General features: G+C 40.0%; 1 protein-coding gene across 2 annotated transcripts; it reads right to left on the reverse strand.

The window, feature by feature from the left end:
• Positions 1-2448: 2448 nt before the first annotated feature.
• On the reverse strand, positions 2449-10464 carry PDC (phosducin). Of its 2 annotated transcripts, none has more exons than XM_009324648.1 (3): positions 10430-10464; positions 3670-3835; positions 2449-2976 (listed from the first exon to the last, which is right to left on the reverse strand). In XM_009324648.1, exons 2-3 carry the CDS (start codon positions 3733-3735, stop codon positions 2449-2451), a joined length of 594 nt encoding a protein of 197 aa, XP_009322923.1. In that variant the 5' UTR covers positions 3736-3835; positions 10430-10464. The 2 variants fall into 2 exon arrangements, with proteins under 2 accessions (XP_009322923.1, XP_009322922.1); XM_009324647.1 differs by lacking the exon at positions 10430-10464 and adding an exon at positions 5636-5696 and having other exon boundaries at positions 3670-3830.
• Between the last annotated feature and the right edge of the window lie 13066 nt (positions 10465-23530).

Genomic DNA, 23530 nt, shown 5'->3' on the forward strand with positions numbered 1-23530 from the left:
TTAATCTGTCTCTTAAATTGGAGTGTCAGCTTATTTCTTACAACTAGCTGTAAATGTAGTTTCTGTGCTGGTTATTGTTTGTTAGGGTGTTTTGCTTTCAGCCTCGTTTCTCAAAGAAGTGAAGCTTATGTGATCAGGCTGCTGATGTGCAGCCTAATAATTTTTGAACCAAGTTTGACAAAGAGAAAGTTCTCAAAAATGTTAAGTTCCCACCAGATACGTGGAGATTTTCTGGTGTGTAGAGGACAGAAGTTTTTCATGCCTCTTCCTTAAAACATATAATCAAAAAATACAAGACAAATATTGTCCAGCTACTCAAGGAGCTGGTTATTTTTGTGACACAAGATAATTCATTATTTTCTATGTAACCTCTTATAAGATCATGAGATTTTCATTATGTTAGTTATATCTGAAAATGGTAGCTTTCTGAAGAGTCGACCTACTGATGCAAATGAAATGTTAAGATGAAGGTGATGTTAGCTGAGGGGTAAATGTCATGTAAGGGGAAAAAGGACAGCTCTAAGGGAAGCCTTTATTCCACCTGGAGTTCCATCAGAAAAACTTAAGACAGTCTTGCATTCAGAAATTTACAAAAGAAATCATAACATTTTGGGAAGATGCTATTTGAATTCTTGGTGGAATAAAATCATTAGTTGTTTTACAGGTTGAAGAAGATCGTACATTGTTAAGAGATGATAGGAAACATCATTCATATTGCGTAGTGTACACGAGGCGAGGTTTGTAGTGCTCTGTTAAAATATTAATCCATGGCAAAACAATATTAAAAGTAGAAATTCAGTAGCATTTTGATCGTCCCTAAAATTGGACAAACAGAAAGGATAGATTTTTTTTTTTTTGGCCATTATTTAAACAAGGCGTAAGTTGTGTTTAAATCGTTTTGTTTGAAAGGGTATCTCATGACTGCTTCAGTAAAGTTTTGCAGGGTTGTATTTCCCAAATCTTTTTGAGTAGAATTATTTTGTTGTTCAGATCTGTTGGGAAGTAGTGTAACTTTCAGCTACCCCTGTGGATTTCCCATGTGAAGGAAAGGTGGAGAAAAAAATTTGTTTAAAACAGTGATAAGAATCTGCTTTTAATGTGTGGGTTATATCACTGCAGCAATGGTTGCTTGATACCGGTCACTCAATTCTGAATTCTTACTGATCCATGTGCAGAATTTTGCAGGGTGACGTTTCCGTGGTGGGATCCTGACCCGAAGCAAAACTGAAAGCTCCCACTCAGAAACTATCAAATCAAATAAAAACTGGTGAGTCATATGAGTACTGAAAATAATCTTTAACATTTTGATAATCTCAAGTGTTGTCAGCAAAATTGTGTGCGGTTAAGATACAGATATTTCTGTCCTCAGAGTAAGATACAGCTATTTCTGTCCTCTGAGTAAAATTAGCTTTCAGCTTTGCCAGTGTGCAAAAGAAGTCATTGAAATGTTTCTAATGTCGTCTTGTATTGTATCAGAACTGGAGGACGTGGATTTTTTTACACCTACAGAGAGAGAGAGGAAGGTTTATAGTGAGTTTACCCCGTGTCGTCTTCTCAGATGGATTGTTAAATTGTAGTTCTCCCCTTTAGCAAAACTTAAAACTTTGAGCTTAGTAAATGCCTAATGAGTGCTTACTAATATTTCACATGTTTTTAAGGTTAAGGTCTTATACTACCAATATATTTCACACTTCCAATGGCAGGTTTTGAGAGCTGTTAAGCTTTATTCAGAGTTACTACATAAGCACAATATACTTTTTCATTTTTATACATTTTGAATATTGCTGTTCGAAATATGGAGCAACAATGAATTGAAATTAGCTGATAATGTGTCTGTGTTAGCTGTTTGGATGACAAACTTATAGAAGCGCTGAGCTAACTTCTGTATTTTCATGAATATTGAAAGTTAAATGCAGAAGCATAAAATAATATCCTAGATACCTAAGTCATTTAGGAATGCAAGGACATTGGGCTATTTGTTTGTCCTTAAAACTGCTGGATGAAATCTTGTTCCTACTGAAGTTGGTAGAGGTGAATCTGAGGAGCCAGGACTCGCTGTAATTCCAGAGCACGGAGACGGCTTTTTGTGTATGCAGGGGGATGGATCAGTCCTGTTCTCGTTGAAATTAAGTTGTTCTTGTGCTTAATGGAGACACACATGGGCCCTCAATTTTTACTTTTTATTTTTCCTTAATTTCTTAGAGATCACCAGTATCGTCTCCTGTTCTTCCTATTACTTGTGGCTGGCATATAAATAATTATGTACAGGACTGCCAATTGTATGTGTTTTAAGTAAAATTCACATACTAACAGTTAAGCAGTGTTTATATATGTGTATCTTACAAATAAGTTAGCAAAGACAGCCTTCTCTAAATGCGATGGGTGTTACTAAGATTGATTTATAACATACTGAAGAGGAAAGGGAGACAGTGAGGACTGTGGCTCTAATTATTCAACATCTTGCTCATCCGTGTTGCCATTTCCCAGTGCTGGAAGTTCCCTTTCAGGTAGCAGCCCATACTCATTTAGGAAAGACTCCACATCCACAGCAAAAAAATCCTCATTGAATTGTTCAGAAATGCTAATGAAATTGCTCAGAAGCTCCCCACCCTTATAGACAAGTAGAGTGGGAAGCACCTCATTTGAGAAGCGGTCTCCAGCCCCCGTGTTGGAGGCCTTGATCTTGCAGAACTTCATGGTGGCGTACGTGGCCGCCAGGCAGGTCAAGCTGTTGTTGAGAGCATCGCAGCCCTTGATGCCATCTTCGTAAATGTGGACGATGACGGTGGTAGTTTTATGTTCTTTCTCAATGGTTTCCAGGAACTCTTCCCCATTCTGCAGCTCACACAGATAACCGTATTTCGGCCCAAAACTCAGCTTCTGGTGCATATCCTGCATGCAGCGTTTGCGGTATTTTTGTAGGCAACTTTCATCTTCTTGCTCATCATGAATTAATTCATACTCCTGCATGCTCATCTGTGAATATTGAGAGAATGTTATATTAATAAGTAGTCATCTGTTGGTGCTGAAACAGGAAGAGACTAAGTTGTTGTCTAAAGAACATTGCATCAAAAGCTTAGCCAGAAGAGCAGTCACTTCCTACAGTGACTCTGGAAGGTCTCTTCAAGAGGCAGGTGAAGATCCTGTCTTAACACTTGCATGTCAACTTGATGGTATAGAAGGCAGTTGCCATATTTGGCAAAAACTTCTGGATCTTCCAGAGTTGGTGGGAATTTTGCCAGTGACTGTAGTGGGGTCAAAGTTCAATTCCTGTGTTTTTTTGGGTTTTGGGTCCCCCTCTTTCAGAACGGGTAAATGGTAACAAGTGACATTCAGGCTCAGAGCTCTATCCTGACTAGCAGGGGTTTAAGCATGTTAAAAATTTTCAGTTGCCTTAACGAAGGATAGAGCGTCAAGGTAGGGAATGGAGGAAGAAAGGTCAAGCTCTGTGTTGTGTGGTATGTTGTTGTGAAATATACTGCTTATTTTACTGAAGCTATACTTTGCTTGAGAGAGGACTAGATAGATGGTGCATTTGTTCTGTCCATATTGTGTGAGCTCTGCTAAGCTGCAAAGGAATTGAGTCTGGCAAATTCAGGGTTTTCTAGCTTATAACCACTATGTTTTATATAGAATCAAAATGAATTTATTTTGCTTTCCTTCTCTTACCTTACGGCAGAATCTCTCTCTGGTGTCTTTATCATCTTTACTGAAAGATCTGTGTGGTGAAGACATTTGTCTAAGAATTTCTTTCTTGCTCAAGGATAAGGAGTCTCTGTCTTCGCTTTCTAATTTAAACTTCCTCCAGTCATTGATCACGCCTTTGGGACCTAAGAGAGATGAAGTTAGGTGAGAAACTGGCTCAACGAGAAGCTGTCTTAAGAAGTTTCTGCCCTTTGCTGTTTTGTCCTTCTGTGCTGCAGTTTATCCGTCTACACCTCTTCCTTCCAGAGCACTTTCCAGGAGAGCTGAAAACCAGAGCTGTGGGACCAATGTGTTATATTAGCCTCCAACAGAAAGAACGAGTTTCATTTCTAACCTGGATCACTTTGGTGGTCTGGTTCGTATGAACCAGGAGCCTGTAAAAGGATTTTGTTGAACTATGTGAATAGTTAACAAAGATGAGGATGTTGAAACCTGTTAAAACTGACGTTTTGGCCAAAGCCAGTGTTTCTTACAAGTACATTTGCATTTCTCTGTAGACAGTGTCTTTGAATACATAACATGCATAAGGACTATTTTAATATATTGACAGTAAAACTAAGAATACAGGACACGAGTTTTTTTGTTTTGGGTTTTTTGTGGTTTCTTGGTGTTTTTTTTTTAACCCCATACCTGTTCCACTGGAAGAGTAACCTGTAAGGCAATGCTATGATAATTCTGATTGTAATGCAGATCTTGCTCTTTGGAGCTGTTTGATTAAAGCATTTAAATTTTGAAATGATGGGGGGGTGGGGGGGAGGTCTTTTCAATTCAAAATTCCAGTGGTGCTTTTCAAAATCAAATATTTTAATCCGCGTCTTAGATTATGAAGCAAAACCAAGGAATTTTTCAGTGTTTTCAGAGGTGAAGTTTAGGAAATTTAGGAAAGGCTAGGTAAGCAGCTCTCCCTCTCGTGAGAGACATGTGGTGTTGCCAGCTGCCAAGAGTGTGTTTTGGATTAAATTTCAACATCTTGAAGTGGTGGCTCAAGGCACTACACCCCTCGGTGGAAAGGGTAGGTGAACCGATATTTTGCAAACAAGATTCCAAAGCAGGAATTAGCCTGAACCTCTTGGCATAGTGATAGCAATTAAGTGTGCAGTAGCCTGATTTCCGGAACTATTTCGAAGCCCAGGTGTGAATGTAGCACCCTACATTTGGGTCCCTAAAAATATATATATATAAAAAATAATCTTGGCCAACAGCAGCAAGGCTGGTTGGGAAAGAACCCCAAAAGAGTTATTACAAGAGCTATGTTTATTATAGCACAAAGAAAAAGAAGCCCTGGAGCACAGAAAGGAAATGAAGTGGAATGAAGTGATACCTGTCTGTAGAGCTGAATGCAATGTCAATCCTCATAAAAATCATGGTGATTGAGTGCTAGATTAAAAAGAATGGTGACTCTGAGCAAGGATGCTTTTAAAACTTTTAAATGCTATGCTGTTTGCCGAAAGGATTTATAGGTACACTTTTAGCGCTGAATGTTCCTTCTATAAGAAGGAAAAAATAATTCAGCCTTTATAGTGAAACCTTGTAACCTAATTCTAGCATGTGGGTGTGTGTTTTGTTGCTGTTTTGTTTTCTTCTCTTTTCCCCAGAAGAAGAAACGCCATTGTTCATGACTGAAGCAGTAAACCAACACGAGCTGCATTGGGCCATTGCTGTTGGTGACTTCTTCAGGTGTCTTCTGCATTTGCCATTTGCTTCAGGTATGAGGAGTATTGGCACAAAGATCAGTTTGGTGTTACATGCCCTTCCATGAGGGGTGTCACTTACTCCAAAATATGTTCTCATTGGCTTTGGAGCCTACGTTTCTATGCAAGGGGTTTGGCAAACCAATTGGATCTGCTCGAATTCTGGGCTTCCCCAGTGAACAGGGACGGTTTAGATTACTTTTAGGAAAAAAAAAAAAAAAAGCAGTTAGTTTCCTTGCCTGTGTGTGTCGCCTGTCCTTCAAAATCTTCTTCGAAGCTCGTGTTGGCATTTTCTTCCATTGTGGTGGCTGGAGTAGGAGACGCTGCAAGTTCAAAAAGGAGAACAGTTAATAACAGGATAGAAAAGGGATAAGCTTACAGTAGGTACAGCGCAGTGTCTAATTTCCTGCAGCTGTTAGGTATCAGCGAGGATCAAAATACACATGAAAATTGTAGAGTTTCTCATTGTCTCATAAAAAGCAATTAGGATATATGTCAGTCTCTAGAAAGATGTCTGGCCAGATTCTTACTGAAAGTGCCTGGGCAAGGGTTTCTTCATTATACTGTTCCTTCTCAGTCATCAGAGAATATTGGGAACATGGTGTGAAATAGTGGTTGTAAAACTTTCTGCAATGAGAATTTGTAGTGAGTATTTTCTTCTTTTTTTTTTTTTTTTTTTTTCTTTAATCCCCCTTGGAATCAGGAACCTATTAATTTCCCAAGTCCTGTAAGTATTTATTTTTAAGGGTTGCCTGAATGGCTCATTTTTCAAACAGAAGACGGAGCCAAGTATTTGAACCTGTTGGGCAAGAGACCTCTGAACATCCTGGAGATAGGCTGCTTGTACTGGTTGGGCTGTTTGTTACAAAACAGAAAAAAAATGGGGGTTATAAATCAAAATCACTTTCTTATTCCACCCGTTCTATACATAAGGCAACCCAAGGAGCCAGATGGCAATCACAGGGCACCGTGGTACAGAAGTACTCAAGCAACACCTTTTTTATCTTTTACAGTGGACTTTTTGAGGGATAAGATAGAACCACTGTTCTTTGAGGGAAGAGGAGAGGTTTCCCTTCATGTATTCCCATCGACAAGATAAGCCCAGCTGGGTGGTCCCAGAGCATTACAGAGCAGCAGGGTTTGGCCAAAGCATCGAGCTCTCAGGGTCAGGCTGATGTTCTGCTGGTTCCCGAAAGTCACAGCAAATGTTCTTGGGGTCCTGCAGCTTTCTTGAGAAGATCAATTGTCTGTTTCAGGAGGATATACTGGGGGAGAAAAGTACCAATTCTTCACATGCATTTTTACTACACTGCTGATAGACATCTACATAGCCCTCTGCATGAGCTCTGCCACCACATAGTGCTGAGTCTTTTCTCATGTTGCACATCAGTCACAAGTTTCCTTTTTAGTCAAAAATTGTAATTCTAATGTGAAAAAGTGTCCACAGGAGTCTTAAGGCAGATGATTTGAGTGCTCCCATTTAGTCTAGACTAGTTTTAGCTGTTCAGATGTTAAAGTAAGCTTTATTTGACTTCACATCTTCAAGCAAATGCCAAGATGTTATAGTGCCATGAATGCTGTATTTAATAGCTACTGGTGAGTTAGACTAGAGTGACGTTAATGCTGTAGCATGTACGCACAAGAGGAAATGCACCTTCATTTTTACCTGCCAGCATCAAGGGATAAAGTGGAATAACAGCTGAGCAAGACACAAGGAATCTGATTCCTGGATGTATTGGGACTAAAGCTAATTAGTAAATGTGAGAATAAATTATTCCATACGTGTACTCGTGGCAATCAAAACTTGTGGGATGCGTTGCAGATAAGTTTGGAAGAAAAGCAGGTAATGAATTATACTTTATTAATATAAAATCTTTCTGTAGATAGATCTGTAAATAGATTGTTGTCAGCACATAGATCAGATTACCGGATCAATTGCTATTCAGTCAATTCTGAAATAGAAATATGAAGCTAATCCCTTCTCACATAGGCAAAAGTAAAAATTTTTGTTATGTCGGTGATGGATTGCTATGTGGATATGCTGGGTCAAAGCCTTGTAAGTCATTCCCGTGACTTATATAGATATCTACAAAAAGTTCTTCTCTCTGCTGATGCTGAGGATTTTCTTTGTTCCACGAAGAAAGAGAGGGTTTGATTCTCTCTATGCTTTGCTGTTTCATAGCTTTTAGCCCTGAAAGGCACTAAAAATACAGGATAGGAAACTTAAGCAGTCTTTTGCAGGCTTGAACCAGAAAACTGACCATGCTTTTGGTGAAACATTAGAGATGGGAACTGATTGTTTAACAAATGAAAGCTCTCCATAAAGTTTCTGTTACTGATCTGTTGTACCTAATAAATCTGAAAAGATTAGGTGAATCTTAACAGCATGGAAAGCTGTGTTTCACCATTCTTCTGCAGCATGGCATGAGGCAATGATCCTGACGATGTACAGGCTGGTAAGCTGACCGTAGACTTGGGAGTGGGGAATTCCTAAAACTTAATCCTGGCCCTGCGACTGAGTCAGGCTGTGAGCCTGGAGCAAGTCACGCAAACCATTCTCCTTTCTGCTCAGTGGAGTTATGAATATTTATCATTCTTATCTTGGCGCTGTGAGAATTAGGCCATCCAAGCCAGGTGTTTCCCAATTAGGCACCTGAAGACAAGGGCATATGAACATGTAACTGCAAGGTGATCCGTGGGAAGCTTGGTTATAGGATGAGCTGGCTCCCCAGTAGTACATACTCTTCCTTTCAAGAAAGTGCAGTGGAAAAAGGTGTAAGCTATTGCGTTTAGCATGTGGGCAAAAATGGGCAATCACCAGGGTAGGAAATTCTCCCACATCCTTGTGAAGGGTTTAGACAGGGTGGGTTTTTTTTTTTGTTGCTGGTTGGAGTTTTTTTGGGTGGTGGGGTAGTGTTCTTTTATATGCTGGGCATGCAGCAATTTCCAAAGAAAAAATTAGGTTCCTAATATTTGGACAAATGTGGGTGCTACAAGCTCTGGAGCATGTTGCGCAAGTACCTCCATGAGGAAATGTCAGTGCATAGTGCTGAGACAGTAAAGCAGATAGTGTAACAGAGCAGTTTGTAACGGCCCCTCACAAGGTGTCTCACATCTAAAGTTGCCACCTCTCTGGCTTTACAGGTGCACTGAAATCCGGTGTGCCTGGCAGTGGAGACAGCTAGAGCCGTCCTCTGTGCCAGATAGCAGCTCTCGTAAGAGCAGCTGCGCTTTGCAACCATGCGGACAGACTGCAGTGCTCATGTTTGTACACCCAGCTGCAAATTGGTCCTAATTAGTTGACTGACAGTGCTGTCTTTCAGAAATTCATTAAGGTCATCTCTTAATACAACCCCCTTAAACCTGAGTCAGCCTAAGAGCCTTGTGGAGCACAGTGGTCAGAGGCAGCAGTTAGCTGCGTGGGGATGGTTGCATTCAATAGGGATGGGCTTGCATGCTGGAGAACGTACATCCCTGGCCATTGCAACCGTCTCTTGTAAAATCCTTACTGCTTTAAATCTAATTTATTTTTTTCATGTAAATGTGCAGTCTCACCTCTCCTGGTGAGAGCAGAATATCCTGGGAGGGTTGTCAAGTCAAACAGCAACATAGGATGATGTGCAGTGATGGGAAAGTGATAATACATGTCATCACTAAAGCTATTTGTGTCCGTTAGTTCTAAGGAAGTACCGACAGACCTTTCAGGACACCAGCAGCTTTGCTACTGATCTCAAGTTTTCCCTTTGCACCATTTTAACAGCATGTGACATGCCAGATGAACAGCAGTCTCTGTGGGGGAAAACACTGCTGACTTAGAAGATGTGTTGCATCTTTGTTAGCTTTTGTCATTGTTTTTGAAAACTGAAAGCTGTTCCTTACATTTTTATTTGAAAAATACTAATGAGGTGAAAAAAATTTTCCTGGTTAGTTCTGCTGATCATCAGTGTATTAGACTACATTTTGTAATGCATATGGTGACTTCACATACATTTTTTAAGAGACTGATCATTCTGTAACTCCTTTACTTTCCTGTCTCTATGTCAGACTTTCTGAGTGAAGAAAGTAAAAATTACAATTTCTTCATAGATGAGATTTGAGTCCTTTCTGTGTCCCAAAAGTTACTTCTTCAGTAAGAAAAAAGCCAGAAAAAAGTCCAAACCCTAAGTATATGCCTGAAGCTACCATTTAATTTCCATGAGCTTTGGAACTGTTGTAGCTCAAGAATAGCAATCCCTCTTACTGATGCTCATCCTTCTGTTGTCATTAGGCCAGATGGGCCAGCCTTGCTACAGGATAGAAATGACATTTTATAAAGTGTTTCCTTTTTATCCAATATGAAAGAATGCTTTCTACTTAGCAACAAATATTTTGTGCCTTTGGCCTTCACAGAGAGTTTTCTGTTTACCCGAAATTACAAATTTTTTACTATTTTCTCTTACGCATATTGAATTTCTGAGGTAGCTCAGGAAGAAAGCACTGTGCCTGTGTGTTTGTAATGAAGGCTTATTTAATCCTTGTAATATATTGCAGCTGTAAATACAAAAATAATGTATTCTAGTGGTAAATTATAGTTACAGAAGAGGGAAATTAAAAAAAAAATCTCTAAAACTGTAAAAGGCAAGATGCATTCTGTAAAGGACAAAGCCAATAAATAAAACTTGCTTTCTAAAGTAAGAGTTCTTGCTACTAGTCCAAAAAGTAAACATGAGAAATATTTTTCTCAAAACATAAACGTGCTCTAGGCACAAATTTGCTGCTCTCCATATGTGCAAATCCCACTGAAAATGCTGTTCTGTGTCTGGGTTTACATAAGGCAGCATGCTGCTAATCCCCAGTGATCGGTGGGACATTGCTTATGAACTGGGAAGTATGAAATTTTGGGAACTCATGGAAGTGGAAGAATGAAAAGGATTTTCATCAGCAAGATGTGATTGCACATTTATGTTTCGAGCTACGTGTGGGTGGTTGGTCAGCCAGTACATGTGCCTGGAGTGTCCCCTTGGCTCTTGCCTCTTGGATAAAGTATCTGAATTTTAACAGCATTTCCGTCTACCCAAGCGCTAATTTGAATCTCACTTCTCTGCCTGTTTTTCCTGGTTTCCATTTGCAGAATTTCTTGCTTCCCTGTTTATTCTTGTCCCCTCTGTCAGATGATAATGGCCACCAAACTTACCCGGCAGATGGGCAGCTTCTTAAGCAAGCAAGCCAAGAGAACGAGCAGCTATGGATTTAAATGTTCAGGTTGCTGGAATTTGGGGGAATCAGGTAAAATAACATGGAACTGGAACAAAGCATCGTTCACCCTACTTAGGCAGTGGAAATGTCCCACTGTAGCAGAATCGAGCGAGTCCTCTGTGTGTGAGGCACTGCACCTACTCTTGGGAGGGTAGGCATCCTCCTGTGCTAGCGACAGTGACGGATTTCCAAGGACCCTAACCCAGAGCTCATCAATGTCATTGAAACTTTCTCAGTAACTTCAGTGTGCTGCAAACTGTGATCTGCAGCACTGAGCAGAAATGGTTGAACGTGGATTGACATGATTTGCATGGTTAGAATGTGCGTGCTTCAGCCCTGGCCACGATCTCTTTTGTAGCTACTTACAAAGCGCTACATTTCCAACAGACTGTTCATTTTTCATGCCATGTTCTGTATGTTGTGTAGTTCTTGTTGTTAGTCAAAATGCATGTTTTCTGAATCAGAGACTGGGCAGGGCATTGGGGCACATCAGTATTGTACAAACCAAGTGCTTTTCAGGTGGTCACTTTAAAAAAAAAAAAAGGTGGGGGGAAGTGAGAGTGCTATCCATCCTTGGTCATGTATGCATTTAGATTTGCAAGAGGCATTAGCATCATTACGTAAGCAAAATCAATGTCAAGGTCGCAGGTCCAAATTTCAGACCCGTGGCCAGAGTGTTGCAAAGGAAGCCGAAAGCCGTAAGCACCTTTAGTGATCTGCTCCTGATGACGACTGTCAGGCACTGAGCCGGATAGCTGGTAGTCGAAAACATGGAGTACCTGCAGCTCCCTTTGCACTCAGAGGCAATCAGGTCCCTTACATTAAGGTGGGTAAATACAGATTTAAGAGCCAGCCTTCAGAGCCGCGGTTGCCTGCTTTGACTGCTTGCACCGGTGGTGTGTAACCCAGATGTGCAGAGACAGGCTTATTATATGGATAAATGGAAATTTCCTGGGCTTACCTAAAGGAAAAACATGGTGTCTCATGTAGTGATTAGATCACTGTGTTTGGGAAAAAAGCATAATTTCAAAACACCAGAACGGGACTTTATTTGCTTAAAGAAGAGGTCATGCGATAGGAAGAAAATATAAACCAGGATGGGTTGACGTAGAAAGCCGTCAGCTTCTCTGCAGGTCACTATGACTGATTAGAGGGTTATGGGATTGGATTATTCGCTCTATCCGCTTTAGGAGAGTTATGCTGTTCTTTGTTTGTGAGATGGAAACACTTTAAATAGATGCAGTCCAATGTTTCATTTATCCTTAAGGCTTTGCCAATTAGGAAATTCCCTATGTGACTACCCCTGGCTTCAGCATTGTGTTAAGTTAAAAATCATAGGATTTCAAAAAAATCCCTTTCTCTTCCTCTTTTTTCCTTTTTTTGTCTTTCAAAATTTGGCCTATAATTATGCACCAGAAATTATTCATCTTTCATGGATTGCACATTTATTTCTGGATTTCACTCTGAAACGGGAAATTAGCTCAACATCTTTCACATCAATCAGCTTCGCTTCTACCACAGTACCACTATGTTTTGTATGGAAAGGCAGAATGCAGATATTTTAAAACAGGACTTGTTTTATTATTTCAGAAAAAATATTAGTTGACATTTAATAATGTCAAATTTCAATTATCATTAACCACAATTTTTTATTTGAAAAAGCTTGATTTTGTATATTAAATGGTGACTGTCTTTTGAAACTCAGGATTTGAATTTTTGGAGCATGTTACATATTTGTTGGAGCAGTTACATAGTTGTTACTATTGTGATGAATTCAACTTCTTTTTTTTTATTCTGTCAGGAAACCTACTATTCATTTATTTTCTTTTTAAAAAAACTTGGATATATCAAGTGGGGTGGAAGAAGAGGAGGGCTGGACACAAAGAACATGTCTATTTGAAGCAAAAGCAGAACAGCCAATGTTTTCAAACGCAGATATTTAAGGGCATGAACCTCAATCCATGTTTAACCTCAATGCCTGGCCTGATTTGTCAGATGGATTGAGCATTTCACCACGGTACTCTGAAAGTCAGGACAGAGCTTTCAGTTGATGTCTAAGTACATATTTAATTTCTAAACTCTAAGTATGCCTGCTAGAATTGACATGTCCGTCAGAGTTTTGGTTGGAGTTTATTGCTGTAATTAGCAAAGGCATGATCAATGGCAGAAGCCCCGAGGATAGATTTTATATGGTTTTTTTTTTTCCCCCCAAGCTCAACAGATGTTTGGCAGTGCATATATTCCCTATAATTTGTCAAAAATCACTTATGTCAGAGCTGTAACTCTAGCAGTGACTGGAGACAGGTATTTAGAGAGGTTGATGGGCCAGCATTTTATGGAAAAGGGAAGAAACTTAGATTTGTTGTGAGGTTATGTAAAGATCTAGAAGAAGTAGTACCCTGTCGGGACTTTGAACAGACTCTTACTGTGCCTTTCCATCAAAAGAAGAAAACAAAAAAGGGTGCCTGCAGGGGAGGGCTGGGAGGACTCAAAACTTGTGAAGTTGGGAGAACATCCACTGTCTGTTTTGGGGTAGGACTTGACCAAGAATGCCTCCTAATGCTTTGGATATGCAAAAAATTGCTCACAGAAAACAGTTAGCAAAATAGGTTTTGCTCAGAAATGATAATATTTTATTCTGGTGTGGGGTTGTTTGTTTTTTTTTCTTAGCTTGGTTGAAGTTTTTTTCAAATGTGTATTTGTGTATTTGTAACCGTAAAAGTAAATCAGTAGGAATTCTTGCTTTTGCTTTCTTCATATCTACACTTTGTTATCATTATCTGCAAAAGGCAGGCTTGACCTAGGCAACAGGCTCCCTATAAATGCAGGGTCTACCTAAGCAGTCTTCCTCTCAAATTTGAGAGAATTAAGCAATTAAAAAAAAAAAGTTGTTCATGACAGATTTCAAATTCATGTATTCTTCATTCCTGGCTTTCTATGAGCATTAACATGCATCCTCAGAGATGTGTGAAGATTTTGTTTGCTGCTTTCCCATCATTTGAAAAGTTCTTTTATCTTCCAGTTCTGACGCTCTTATCACTGAATTAGTACCTTTCTCTGCAGCTGGACCTACTCACCCCCGTTGGACAGAGTGCAGCATCTAATGCTTTGGGCAAACTAGGGCAGTAGCTCTTGACAGGGAGTATTTATTAACTTCTTAGCAGTTTAATTAGATTTACGTATGTCTTGCGGTGATGATTCAAGAGTAAAGTAAGTCAAAGCAGACCAAGTAAGACTGTGCTATGGTAAGGAAAGGGACATCGATGAAGGAGCTATCTTCAACCTGTGCTCTCAAGAATTTCTTGTGTCTTCCAGCCTGCTGCCTTTGAGCTGTTCCTGTAGGACTCGTTGTGACTGCCAGGTGCTTGCTGTTCTTCCATTTCCTTTCTTACCCTTCTGGTAAAGTGTCCCAAGGCTCCACCAAGCACATCTCCATGTTTTAGAAGAGTTGACAGAGTCAGTTGTTCACATCATCTTGTTACAGGCATTTAACTTAAGGCACAGCAATGGGAAGCTAGTTTTTCTCAACTTTATCTAGTCAATGTGTGGGGGTAAGCCCTCCAGGTGGCTTTGCAGAAAATGAGTCTGTATTGCCTTTTTCAGCTGGACAGACTAGCTGTATAACATAGATGATTTGAGTTAGGCTGGTGTGAATCTCCCATCTTCCTGGCTGCTACATTATCAAGTGGATATTCATTCTGTATTAATAGCTTTCAGCCACTCTAATATGGGAAGAGCCACTACCTAAAGGTGGGATGGTTCTACAGTTCTGTGATCTCTCCTCCTAACGATCCACTAATGTTTCTTACGCGTGCAGAAATATGAATAAAAAAATGTTTTTCTTCTCTCCTGACACACTAACACATGTATAGCTATCTACATGTGCAGCTATTGGATGCAAAATTGTCTTCCCTTTACAGAGCAGAAAGTGAAACTTGCTAGTTTGGGGGATTAATTTCCATATTTATCTTAAATGGGAAGATCCACATGTAGAAGTGGTATATCTGTATTTGTCAAAAGGCGGCAAAGACACTGTGAGGAGGCTGCAGGCAATCTTGAGTCAGGTCAGTATATCCAAATTAGAAGAAAAAAATTTCCTCTGTTGAACTGTAAAGCTGTTGCCAGCTGGATGTGTTACAACAGAATGCTTTTTTTTTTTTACTTGACCATTTACCAAAAAATGCAGTAACCATTTATAAAGTAATTGATTAAATGATGGAAGTCCAAGTCCTGTTCCAGCCAGCTGCCAACTTCACAGTGTGTGCTACAGAGTTGCCTGGCCCCCTTGCTTGCAATATCAGAAGTAACATCGACTCCACTGTGTGATCCTGACATCCCTGTGACAACTACATCTGCATGAAGTAAAAGCAATAGTTGGAATGTATTCCTCATGTTACCTTTATTAATCAGAAGATGAAAGCCAAAGCCAACAATATCGTGTGGCCACGGAGAGCCCTAGAGAGCTGTAACTCCTGCAGCGGTTACATCAGCTCCATGGCTTCCTGGTTTATCCCTTTCCTGCGCAAAACTGTTATACCATTGGTGTCATTCCAGAGGCTTCATGTTTTTCTTTGGATCCTGTGATTGACTCATAATTAAAAATGGTGAACTTTCACCAGCTAAATTGTAAATAGCTTTACATGTGGCTTGTAAAACTGCATAAAATTAGAATTAATGGTTTTGCTTCCTTTGCAGACCAGAACTAAGCAAACTGGGGTTGCAGTTATGCAGCAACTAAGGCATTTACACAAGTTTCTCTGAACATGTAAATAAATGTCACAATTTGGAGAAAAGGCCGATGGCTTAAAACACATGCTTCTCCTATCCTGCTCCAAAACATAGCTCAGATAAACAGCATAGTAAATCCTTTCCCTGGGACTTGCTTTTATTTATGTAGCAACCGGAGTGCAAATTCTGGGCCAGTTTTTCTGTGTACAGTTAGTTGTTTCTAAGACTCCTTCACAGGGTCTGCCATGGCTCTATCCTGAAATTAATTCCGAATATTTTAGCCTTTTCCATGGTCATGCTACAGTTGTATTACCTCGTAAGAAGCCAGCCTGGCTGCAGCCATCTAACAGTGATCTTTTCTTGAAGGCTTCTAACATTCATCTGAGCACAAGAAAAGAGCATCAGCAGAAAAGGGCTTGTAGTAACAAGCAGCAGGAGGTACCAGGAAGCTTGTTTGCTTAGGGGAGAGTCGGGGAAAAGAAGGGAAAAGGAAAAAGGAAAATGAAGGGAACAAAATTATCTTATCGGAAAAGGTCTTACTGTAAATGCCTCTGATTCATTTCATCCGCTTCGTATGTGCACACCAGCATGATGCACACACCAATACAGCGCTCAAATGCCAATTTACCTCCTAGGGACAGAATCTTGAGCAAAGCCCAGGTGAAGCATTACTGTCACCTGCATGATGTGAAAATGCAAAACCCAAGAAATAACAGTATCACAGATATTGCAGTCCTAGGTATGGGCAAAGATGCCTGAATTCCTTTGGTTCCTCAGTGCTAATCTTAAGGGTAAATGGCAAATATACTCAAGAGCGCAAGTTTCTTCTGAATAAAATAGGAAATGAGTAGTAAGTGTCTGAACGCAACGTTCCTTGCATTGTAGGAAGTTGATGCAGGATTTAAGTACCTCCTGCAAAGTGTCAGAGCAGCCCCATGTCTTTGCCCTTGTGGCTGACATGATAAGATAAGCCAGGTCCTGACCTCTTCTGTTTGCAGCAGCTGGTCATAGGATCAAGAGAAGTAAGAACAAGAGATACTGACGGAGTTCTGATGGTGGTTTTTCTCCTCCCTCTGGATTTGTTTCTGCAGCAGAGGGTAACATTGGGTTAAACCTGAGCCGCTGTAGGAACCTGACTGCAGCTGTGGAATTAGCTGCAGCAGACATGGTTAGTGGATGGAGTAGCAGCCATATGCAGCGTGCTGTACTTGGGAAAGGAGAGGAATTCTGTAAGCACCAGAAGTAATGAAATCTGATTTTTCTAGGATTTTTTTCCTAATGATTTTGGTGTCTAAAAGCTTTTTGCTGTGGCTTCAGCACTTAAAGGGGCTCTATTCTCCAGTGTTAAAGAATAAGATGTGAATGCATGTGAGAGCACTCGCTCTCCTTTTGGGGAGAATTAGACTCAGATACAAAACAAGAGAGTATCATAAATCAGAGAAAAAACATGCTATTTCAGATTAGTATGATGTCAGTTATTTGTATTTACATGATAAATGACTGTTACAGCATTAACTGTCCCAATAGAACACTTCAAATGTGAATCAGTTTGTAAGAGCCCGTACTACTGAAATGGCAAGGACATGCAAACAGAAACAAATTTAATTTCAGGATGCTCTTTGAATTTATTACTTTAATGTTTTTAAAAAAAAGGTACTGCTTTTGTGGAAGTTCTCATCAACACTGAAACAATTACAAAAAAAAAAAGTGAAATAGTTTTTGTTAAGAACAACTTTGATAACACATTTTCACCTGGTTGTGTGCAAGACCTGTTAGCCAACAGTTTTCTATGAGGCTGAGAAAGACCAAGAATTGAATCTGCCACCCAGTGTGGCTGAGTTTAGGCTGAAGTCACCACTGCTGTTACAGTTCACAGAGCCTTATTCGGATGGCTGGCTTAGGTAACAAGAGTGGTAATTTGGAAATTTCTTGGAGGGGCTTTGACCGTGTGAAGTTTTGTAATGCAGCAGGTACTTTGCTCAGAGCAGCCGAGATGGCTCATTAAAGCCCAGCTTAGCTCTCTCTGCAGGAATCACCCTTCCCCCAACGTTGCGATTCCTTCCTCTGATTGAATGCAGTGAGAAAAACTGTGGCATTTGCTCACTGCGATTTCTTGCATTTTCCTTCTTTCTCTTCTATTATCTGTGGCTGTTGGAGTGGAAAGGGTTCTGGGTCATCAAAAACAGTTTCTTATGTTGGCAGGCAAATATATGGAGCTATTTTTCAGGCTTATCATACTTCCTCTACTTGTTGTTGCCCTCATCTTGCAAATCTGTCCAAAATGAAAATGCTAATGAAAAATTGAAATGTTTCATTTCAGCTTAAAAAAAAAATTAATACAAGAGGTGACGTGAATTCACAGTCTTTCACCTGAAATAGTTGGAGGGTTTTTTTTTCTTGGAGGGGCTTTGACCGTGTGAAGTTTTGTAATGCAGCAGGTACTTTGCTCAGAGCAGCCGAGATGGCTCATTAAAGCCCAGCTTAGCTCTCTCTGCAGGAATCACCCTTCCCCCAACGTTGCGATTCCTTCCTCTGATTGAATGCAGTGAGAAAAACTGTGGCATTTGCTCACTGCGATTTCTTGCATTTTCCTTCTTTCTCTTCTATTATCTGTGGCTGTTGGAGTGGAAAGGGTTCTGGGTCATCAAAAACAGTTTCTTATGTTGGCAGGCAAATATATGGAGCTATTTTTCAGGCTTATCATACTTCCTCTACTTGTTGTTGCCCTCATCTTGCAAATCTGTCCAAAATGAAAATGCTAATGAAAAATTGAAATGTTTCATTTCAGCTTAAAAAAAAAAATTAATACAAGAGGTGACGTGAATTCACAGTCTTTCACCTGAAATAGTTGGAGGGTTTTTTTTAGACCCCATTTCTCGCTTTCATTTTATGTTCTTCTACTCATAGTTCTTTGATATCTTCCTTCCAGTTAGCAGCAGAATAGGAATTGCTCTGTACTAGGATACTGATTGTGAAAATTGCTCTACAGCTTTCACTTGAACTCCATAGGCATTGAACATTAAAGGCAAAAACTGTGGTATATGCTCGTTGCAATATAACGGAGTTATCTGTGTTGATTTACAGCATGTTCCAGCTTACATTTAAGTCAGTGAGAAACATTTCACTGTATTGGGACTCAGGCTAAACCTTTGTGCTCATTCAAGGAATTCAGTATTAAGGTTATAATTCAGTCTAACTGTGGTTAGCCATATGCCTTAAAATGAAGCCTGTTATGTAGTTTAAGATGGAATAACACTGAAAGCTAGTTACCAGACTGTCCAGCTGAGTTGCCTGCATCCTTTTGCTATGTTAAACATACCAAATCATGGAGGCAACCTGATTTTTCTTTTCTCTCCTTGCTCACCAGTGTCTAACCAGTGTTGTACAGTCTCTGGAGGGTTTTTTGTCCACAGGTGGCTTGTGGAATATGGGTTTGTTATTCTGGTTTTATACCACTGGCTACCTGAAAGTGGTCTAAGAAGACAACAGGTCTAAAAGACAGGGTGGAAATTTAAGGGTGATGAAGATTTTTCATAAGTTCTTGTGTCTTCTGCATTTAAGACTATTCTGAAGTTGCACAGCTTTTGCATATAGTGAGAATCGCAGCCTCCTATAACTGCAGTTAGCTGCACAACTGAGATGACTAATCCCTGTAATCTAGTCTAGTGCAATATTTATTGACAATTATTTCCCCACTGAGGTGAGGCTACTGATTGTATCAGTCAGACCCTTTTTTCTGAATTGGTGCTCTCTTTGCTCTTTCTTTTTTTTTTTTTTCCTGGAGGGCTGGAAAGGGGCAGGGATGACCTTTAATAATGTAATTCACCCAGGAAAAAACTTTGCAGTTGAGATGAGGATATGAACAGATGGCATCATGATTATTTTGAAGATGTAAAATACCTGTAGGGTTTTTGCACTTTGTAAGCTAGGAATAAGGGAACCCTGTGATGGCTTCAAGATCCATTGCTGCTAGTGATGAATTCCCTTTATCACTGAAAACCAGTAGTTGCATATACTGGCATATAGCAATCATCTTTATGATCATCTATGCAATTTGCTCCCAAGTTGTATTATTTTGATTATTATCTTTCATTCCCTAATGCATTTCCCCATGATTTTAGCTGTGCTGTAATTAGAATTGCTAGGATTAGACATTAATATTTATAACAGAGATCATCTTAAAATCCCATTCTGAAATAGGATGAAGTATTCACGTATAATTCTAGCAATCTGGTATATATCAGCTGCAGAAAAGTGACTTTATGTTCAAACTGTTCCCTCCTGTCAAAAAAATTTCAATTACTTGCAGAAAACTTGTAAAGCTGTTGATTGTGAAGATCATATTGTTTTTGTAAGCGGGTTGGAAGCAAAAATCTAAAATGTAATTTTACTCCAAGGTTTCTTGACCACTTAGACCTGTACAATTCACAACACACCCATCTTCTGGGGATCTCGGCTGTAGAAAGCAATCTCTCAGTATCAAAAAATGGGGGGTTAGTGGACTGTTATATGTACTAAGTTTTCTTCATTTGTTTACATTATGGTTATTTTCTAAGGATTGACATATATATATATGTATAAAAAATGGCTGTTCTTATGCCCACTTCCAAATCTGAGTACAAATGACAAAGATGTGCCACTGAGAACTGATAGGATAATACTGATAGGTAAGTAAAGTAGTCTCTGCATCTCCACTGAACTGTGGACCTGACGATTTCTTCCACTGCTGTCAATAGTAGATTGCCCTCAAAGTAGATAGGCTCACCAGCTAGACAGGGACATTTTCTTCATCTTTTCATGTAACAGATCATTTATACCTTTAGTTACATACTTGCGACCTGCCTAAAATTAATGCTGTCACACCAGCTACATAGCAAAATTTCTTATCCAGTACATTTGGTTTATTATTCTTTCACACCAATGTTTATACTTACCAAAACATTCCTTTGCAAGAAAACAATTCTGAGCCTGAAATTAGATACCCGGGTAAGAAGGATTTATTCTAAAGTTAGGATTTAGAGTTTCTTGGAGGCTCTGAAAACGACGGTCCCAGATATGAAAATTTTCTGGGGATTATCGCAGACATTTGAGCCCTTCACTCACCCTTCACTAGAGCACAGAACTCCATCCCAGTACAGACAGAAGAAATAGTGTGTTTATATTCTCTTGCAGATTCTTATATACAGGTTAGTATTCAAAGATAGTTTACAAAAGAGCAGAAGTCCTGTTTTGAATTAAATCAATGACAAAATCAAATAGAGATAGGATTCCACACAAGGAATATAAAAGCTCTGTTAAATTAGACACAGGTGTCACTTCTAATACCCTGGGCACACACCATCAGCAGCTCAGGGGTCAGATTTCTAATATATTTCCTCTTCCCCAAAATGACTTCCCCAAACAGCACCACTTAACTGTTCATGCTAGAGCAAAACCTGTATTTATTTAAAGCATGAATAATGACAACTCTCATAGCTTGTTATTCTCAGCTTAATCAAAACAGCCTGCCAAATTCCTAACTGGAAATCTGGCATTAGTTTTTATCTCAACAGTTACATTTCAGCCTGATGCCAAAGGTGAGGTTCTACTGAGAGACCATATCAGTTAAGTTTATCTGTTAGAACATTCAATACACTGCTAATAAATTTTAGCAGCTGTGGCCATCTTTGAAACACCCTATTTTATTCCCCTACTAAAATAAAACTCGAAAGGCAACCGACATACAAATCACTCTACCTGAGAGGTTCAGTCACTCAGCTCCGCTTTTTCCAAGCACTGACAAATGTCCTTGGTGGTTTCCAGGAGAGGAGCTGGATTACAACTGACCACAGATAGACCTGGTCTCAGATTTACATTTCTGTGTAATGATGACCCTTGCAGAAATAGCTTTGGACAGGTAATAGGATTATCATAAGGGAATTAGAAAATTCTGTTCATTAGTTTGAGCCAATGAAGTTGCAGACTGGATAGAGGTTTAAAGGATTTAGTGCGTAGATATGATTGGGAAGGGAGAAAAACAACTGAGCCTAAAGAAGAGATACAGATGGTATCCTTGGTATTGCAGAGCAAGGTGTATTAAAAAGGAGGAAGATATGCAGATGGATTATAAGCACAGTATAAGAACCTGTTACTGTACGCAGGAAAGCTACCCTTACAACCCTGATGGCCTTTTAAATATTTCTGAATTGTGATAGGACTCCTGTTTATAAAAAGGATAAAACTGTTCATGGAAATTATGCTAATATTTAAATAAATCACCCAGTCATACCTAGCTACTCATTAATTTAAAAAATTAAGTACTTACAGAGTGCAAATGAAAAAAAGGGGAGAGAGAATTTTATTCTATGGAAAACGATAAATTGTGTCTTATGTGGTGTTAAGAAACAGCGAAATTCAAAGCAGCTTTAAATGGAAGACTTGTATTTAAACATCTGCAGCTGTGGCTCTTACATGTAGCTGGATGCTTTGCAACCAAGAAGGTCCCATCTCTCACCCACACAGCTGCTCAGACAAGCTTAAGGAGGGTGGCTCTCTGGAAATACCGACAAGTAACGAACACCAACAGAGGTGAGGAAGGGATGGGGACCCTGGCTTCAGTGTCCATGCCCATGTATCTCCTGCTGAGGCAGTGTGGAAATGACCCGAGTGCAGTGCGGTATCTTAACTGAGAGTCCTCCTCCCCTTGAGCTTGTGTCTCATTTCAGTTGTGCAGTCAAGGAGAACTGGGAAATGCTGCCACCGATGCCCCACAGGATGGTGGGAACTGCTGTACTTGGAGCTGTTTGCTCTCTCTTGTGGCACGTTACTTTTGGAGTTCTTCCTCTCTACTCAGACCCTGAATTAGCTGGTGGTTTTAACCCACTACAGGTTTCATAATGTCTGCTGGGATAAAGCTAATCCAAAAGGTTAGTGTGAACTGAATTCCTTTTATGGTCTGCACAGTTTCAGTCCATCATTAGCTTTCAGGTCATTCAAAGTGTTTCTGCAGCAGTAATGGAGATAGCTTATTGTTCCACCAAAATCAGCAAATTCAACTCAGTAAAAAAAGCATATATAGAGGGAGAACATGCTACATAGGTGCAATGTGAGGGTTACTGCCCCGTGCATATAGTGAGCAAGACTTGCAGGATGCCAAGAGCTTTTGGAAATCTGGCTCTGAAGGGGCTGCTGGAGTGGCTGTCTGGTAGCTTATGTTAACTGAGGTTTTGTGTAATTTGTGACTAATATTAGTGATAAAGCAATGACCAGCTTTCAGTCAACTGCTGGTCTTGCTTTTATCTACCCAGCAATGACCCTTGATAAAACTGAAAGCTCGCCACAAGTCTGAGTCCTCATGAAGACCAGCCTTCAGGAGCCCCAGCCCCCTGAGCCCAGAAAGTCTGTCACAAGGAAGACTCCCTGTTCTTGCAGTGGGGGATGATCGGGTTAAAATCAGGAACATTTAAACAAATTGGATGTAAACAAGTCCATGGGACCTGACCAGGTGTACCCACGAGTACTGAGGGAGCTGGCCGATGTCATTTGCGAGGCCACTGTCACTTATCTCAGCACTGGAGAGGCATATATGGAGTGCTGTGTCCAGTTGTGGGTTCCCCAGTACAGGAGAGATGTGGGCTTACTGGAGCAAGTCCAGTGAAGGGCAGCGAAGATGATTAAAGGATTGGAGCATCTGTTGTAGGAAGAGAGGCCAAAAGAGCTGGAAGTGCTCAGCCTGAAGAGGAGAAGGCTCAAGGGGGATCTTATGAATGTTTATGAATATCTGATAGGTGGGTACAAAGAAGAGAGAACCAGACTCTTCTCAGTGGTGCCCAGTGACAGGACAAGAGGCAATGGACACAAATTGAAACATGAGAAATCCCTATGAACATAAGAAAATGCTTTTTTACTGTGAAGGTGGTTGAATGCTGGCACAGGAGAGATTATGAAGCCTCCATCCTTGGAGATACTCAAAACCCAACTGGCCAGTCCTGGGCACCCTGCCCTAGCTGACCCTGGACTTGGGTGATCTCCAGAGGTGCCTCCAATCTCAGCTATTCTGTGATTAATTATTTAAGTTGTTAACAGTGTAACAGTTGTTTAAGGATTAGTTGCAAATTATTGAAAAATGGGGTTAGTGTTTCCTTAGAACTAAGACTGTAGAGAAGAACAACAGAAATTTGTTTTCCCCTGTA

The sequence above is a fragment of the Pygoscelis adeliae genome, unplaced genomic scaffold (assembly GCF_000699105.1).
Source record: "Pygoscelis adeliae isolate BGI_AS28 unplaced genomic scaffold, ASM69910v1 Scaffold126, whole genome shotgun sequence".
In the NCBI taxonomy this organism is placed as follows: domain Eukaryota; kingdom Metazoa; phylum Chordata; class Aves; order Sphenisciformes; family Spheniscidae; genus Pygoscelis; species Pygoscelis adeliae.

Bases quoted from the DNA above. Each gene is read 5' to 3' on its own strand.
- PDC (XM_009324647.1), bottom strand. From the start codon at position 5,696: ATGGAAGAAAATGCCAACACGAGCTTCGAAGAAGATTTTGAAGGACAG. The intron at 3,831-5,635 runs GCAAGGAAACTA...CATCTCTCTTAG, and splicing joins AGGACAGGCGACACACACAG to GTCCCAAAGGCGTGATCAAT. The intron at 2,977-3,669 runs GTAAGAGAAGGA...CAATATTCACAG, and splicing joins GAGAGAGATTCTGCCGTAAG to ATGAGCATGCAGGAGTATGA.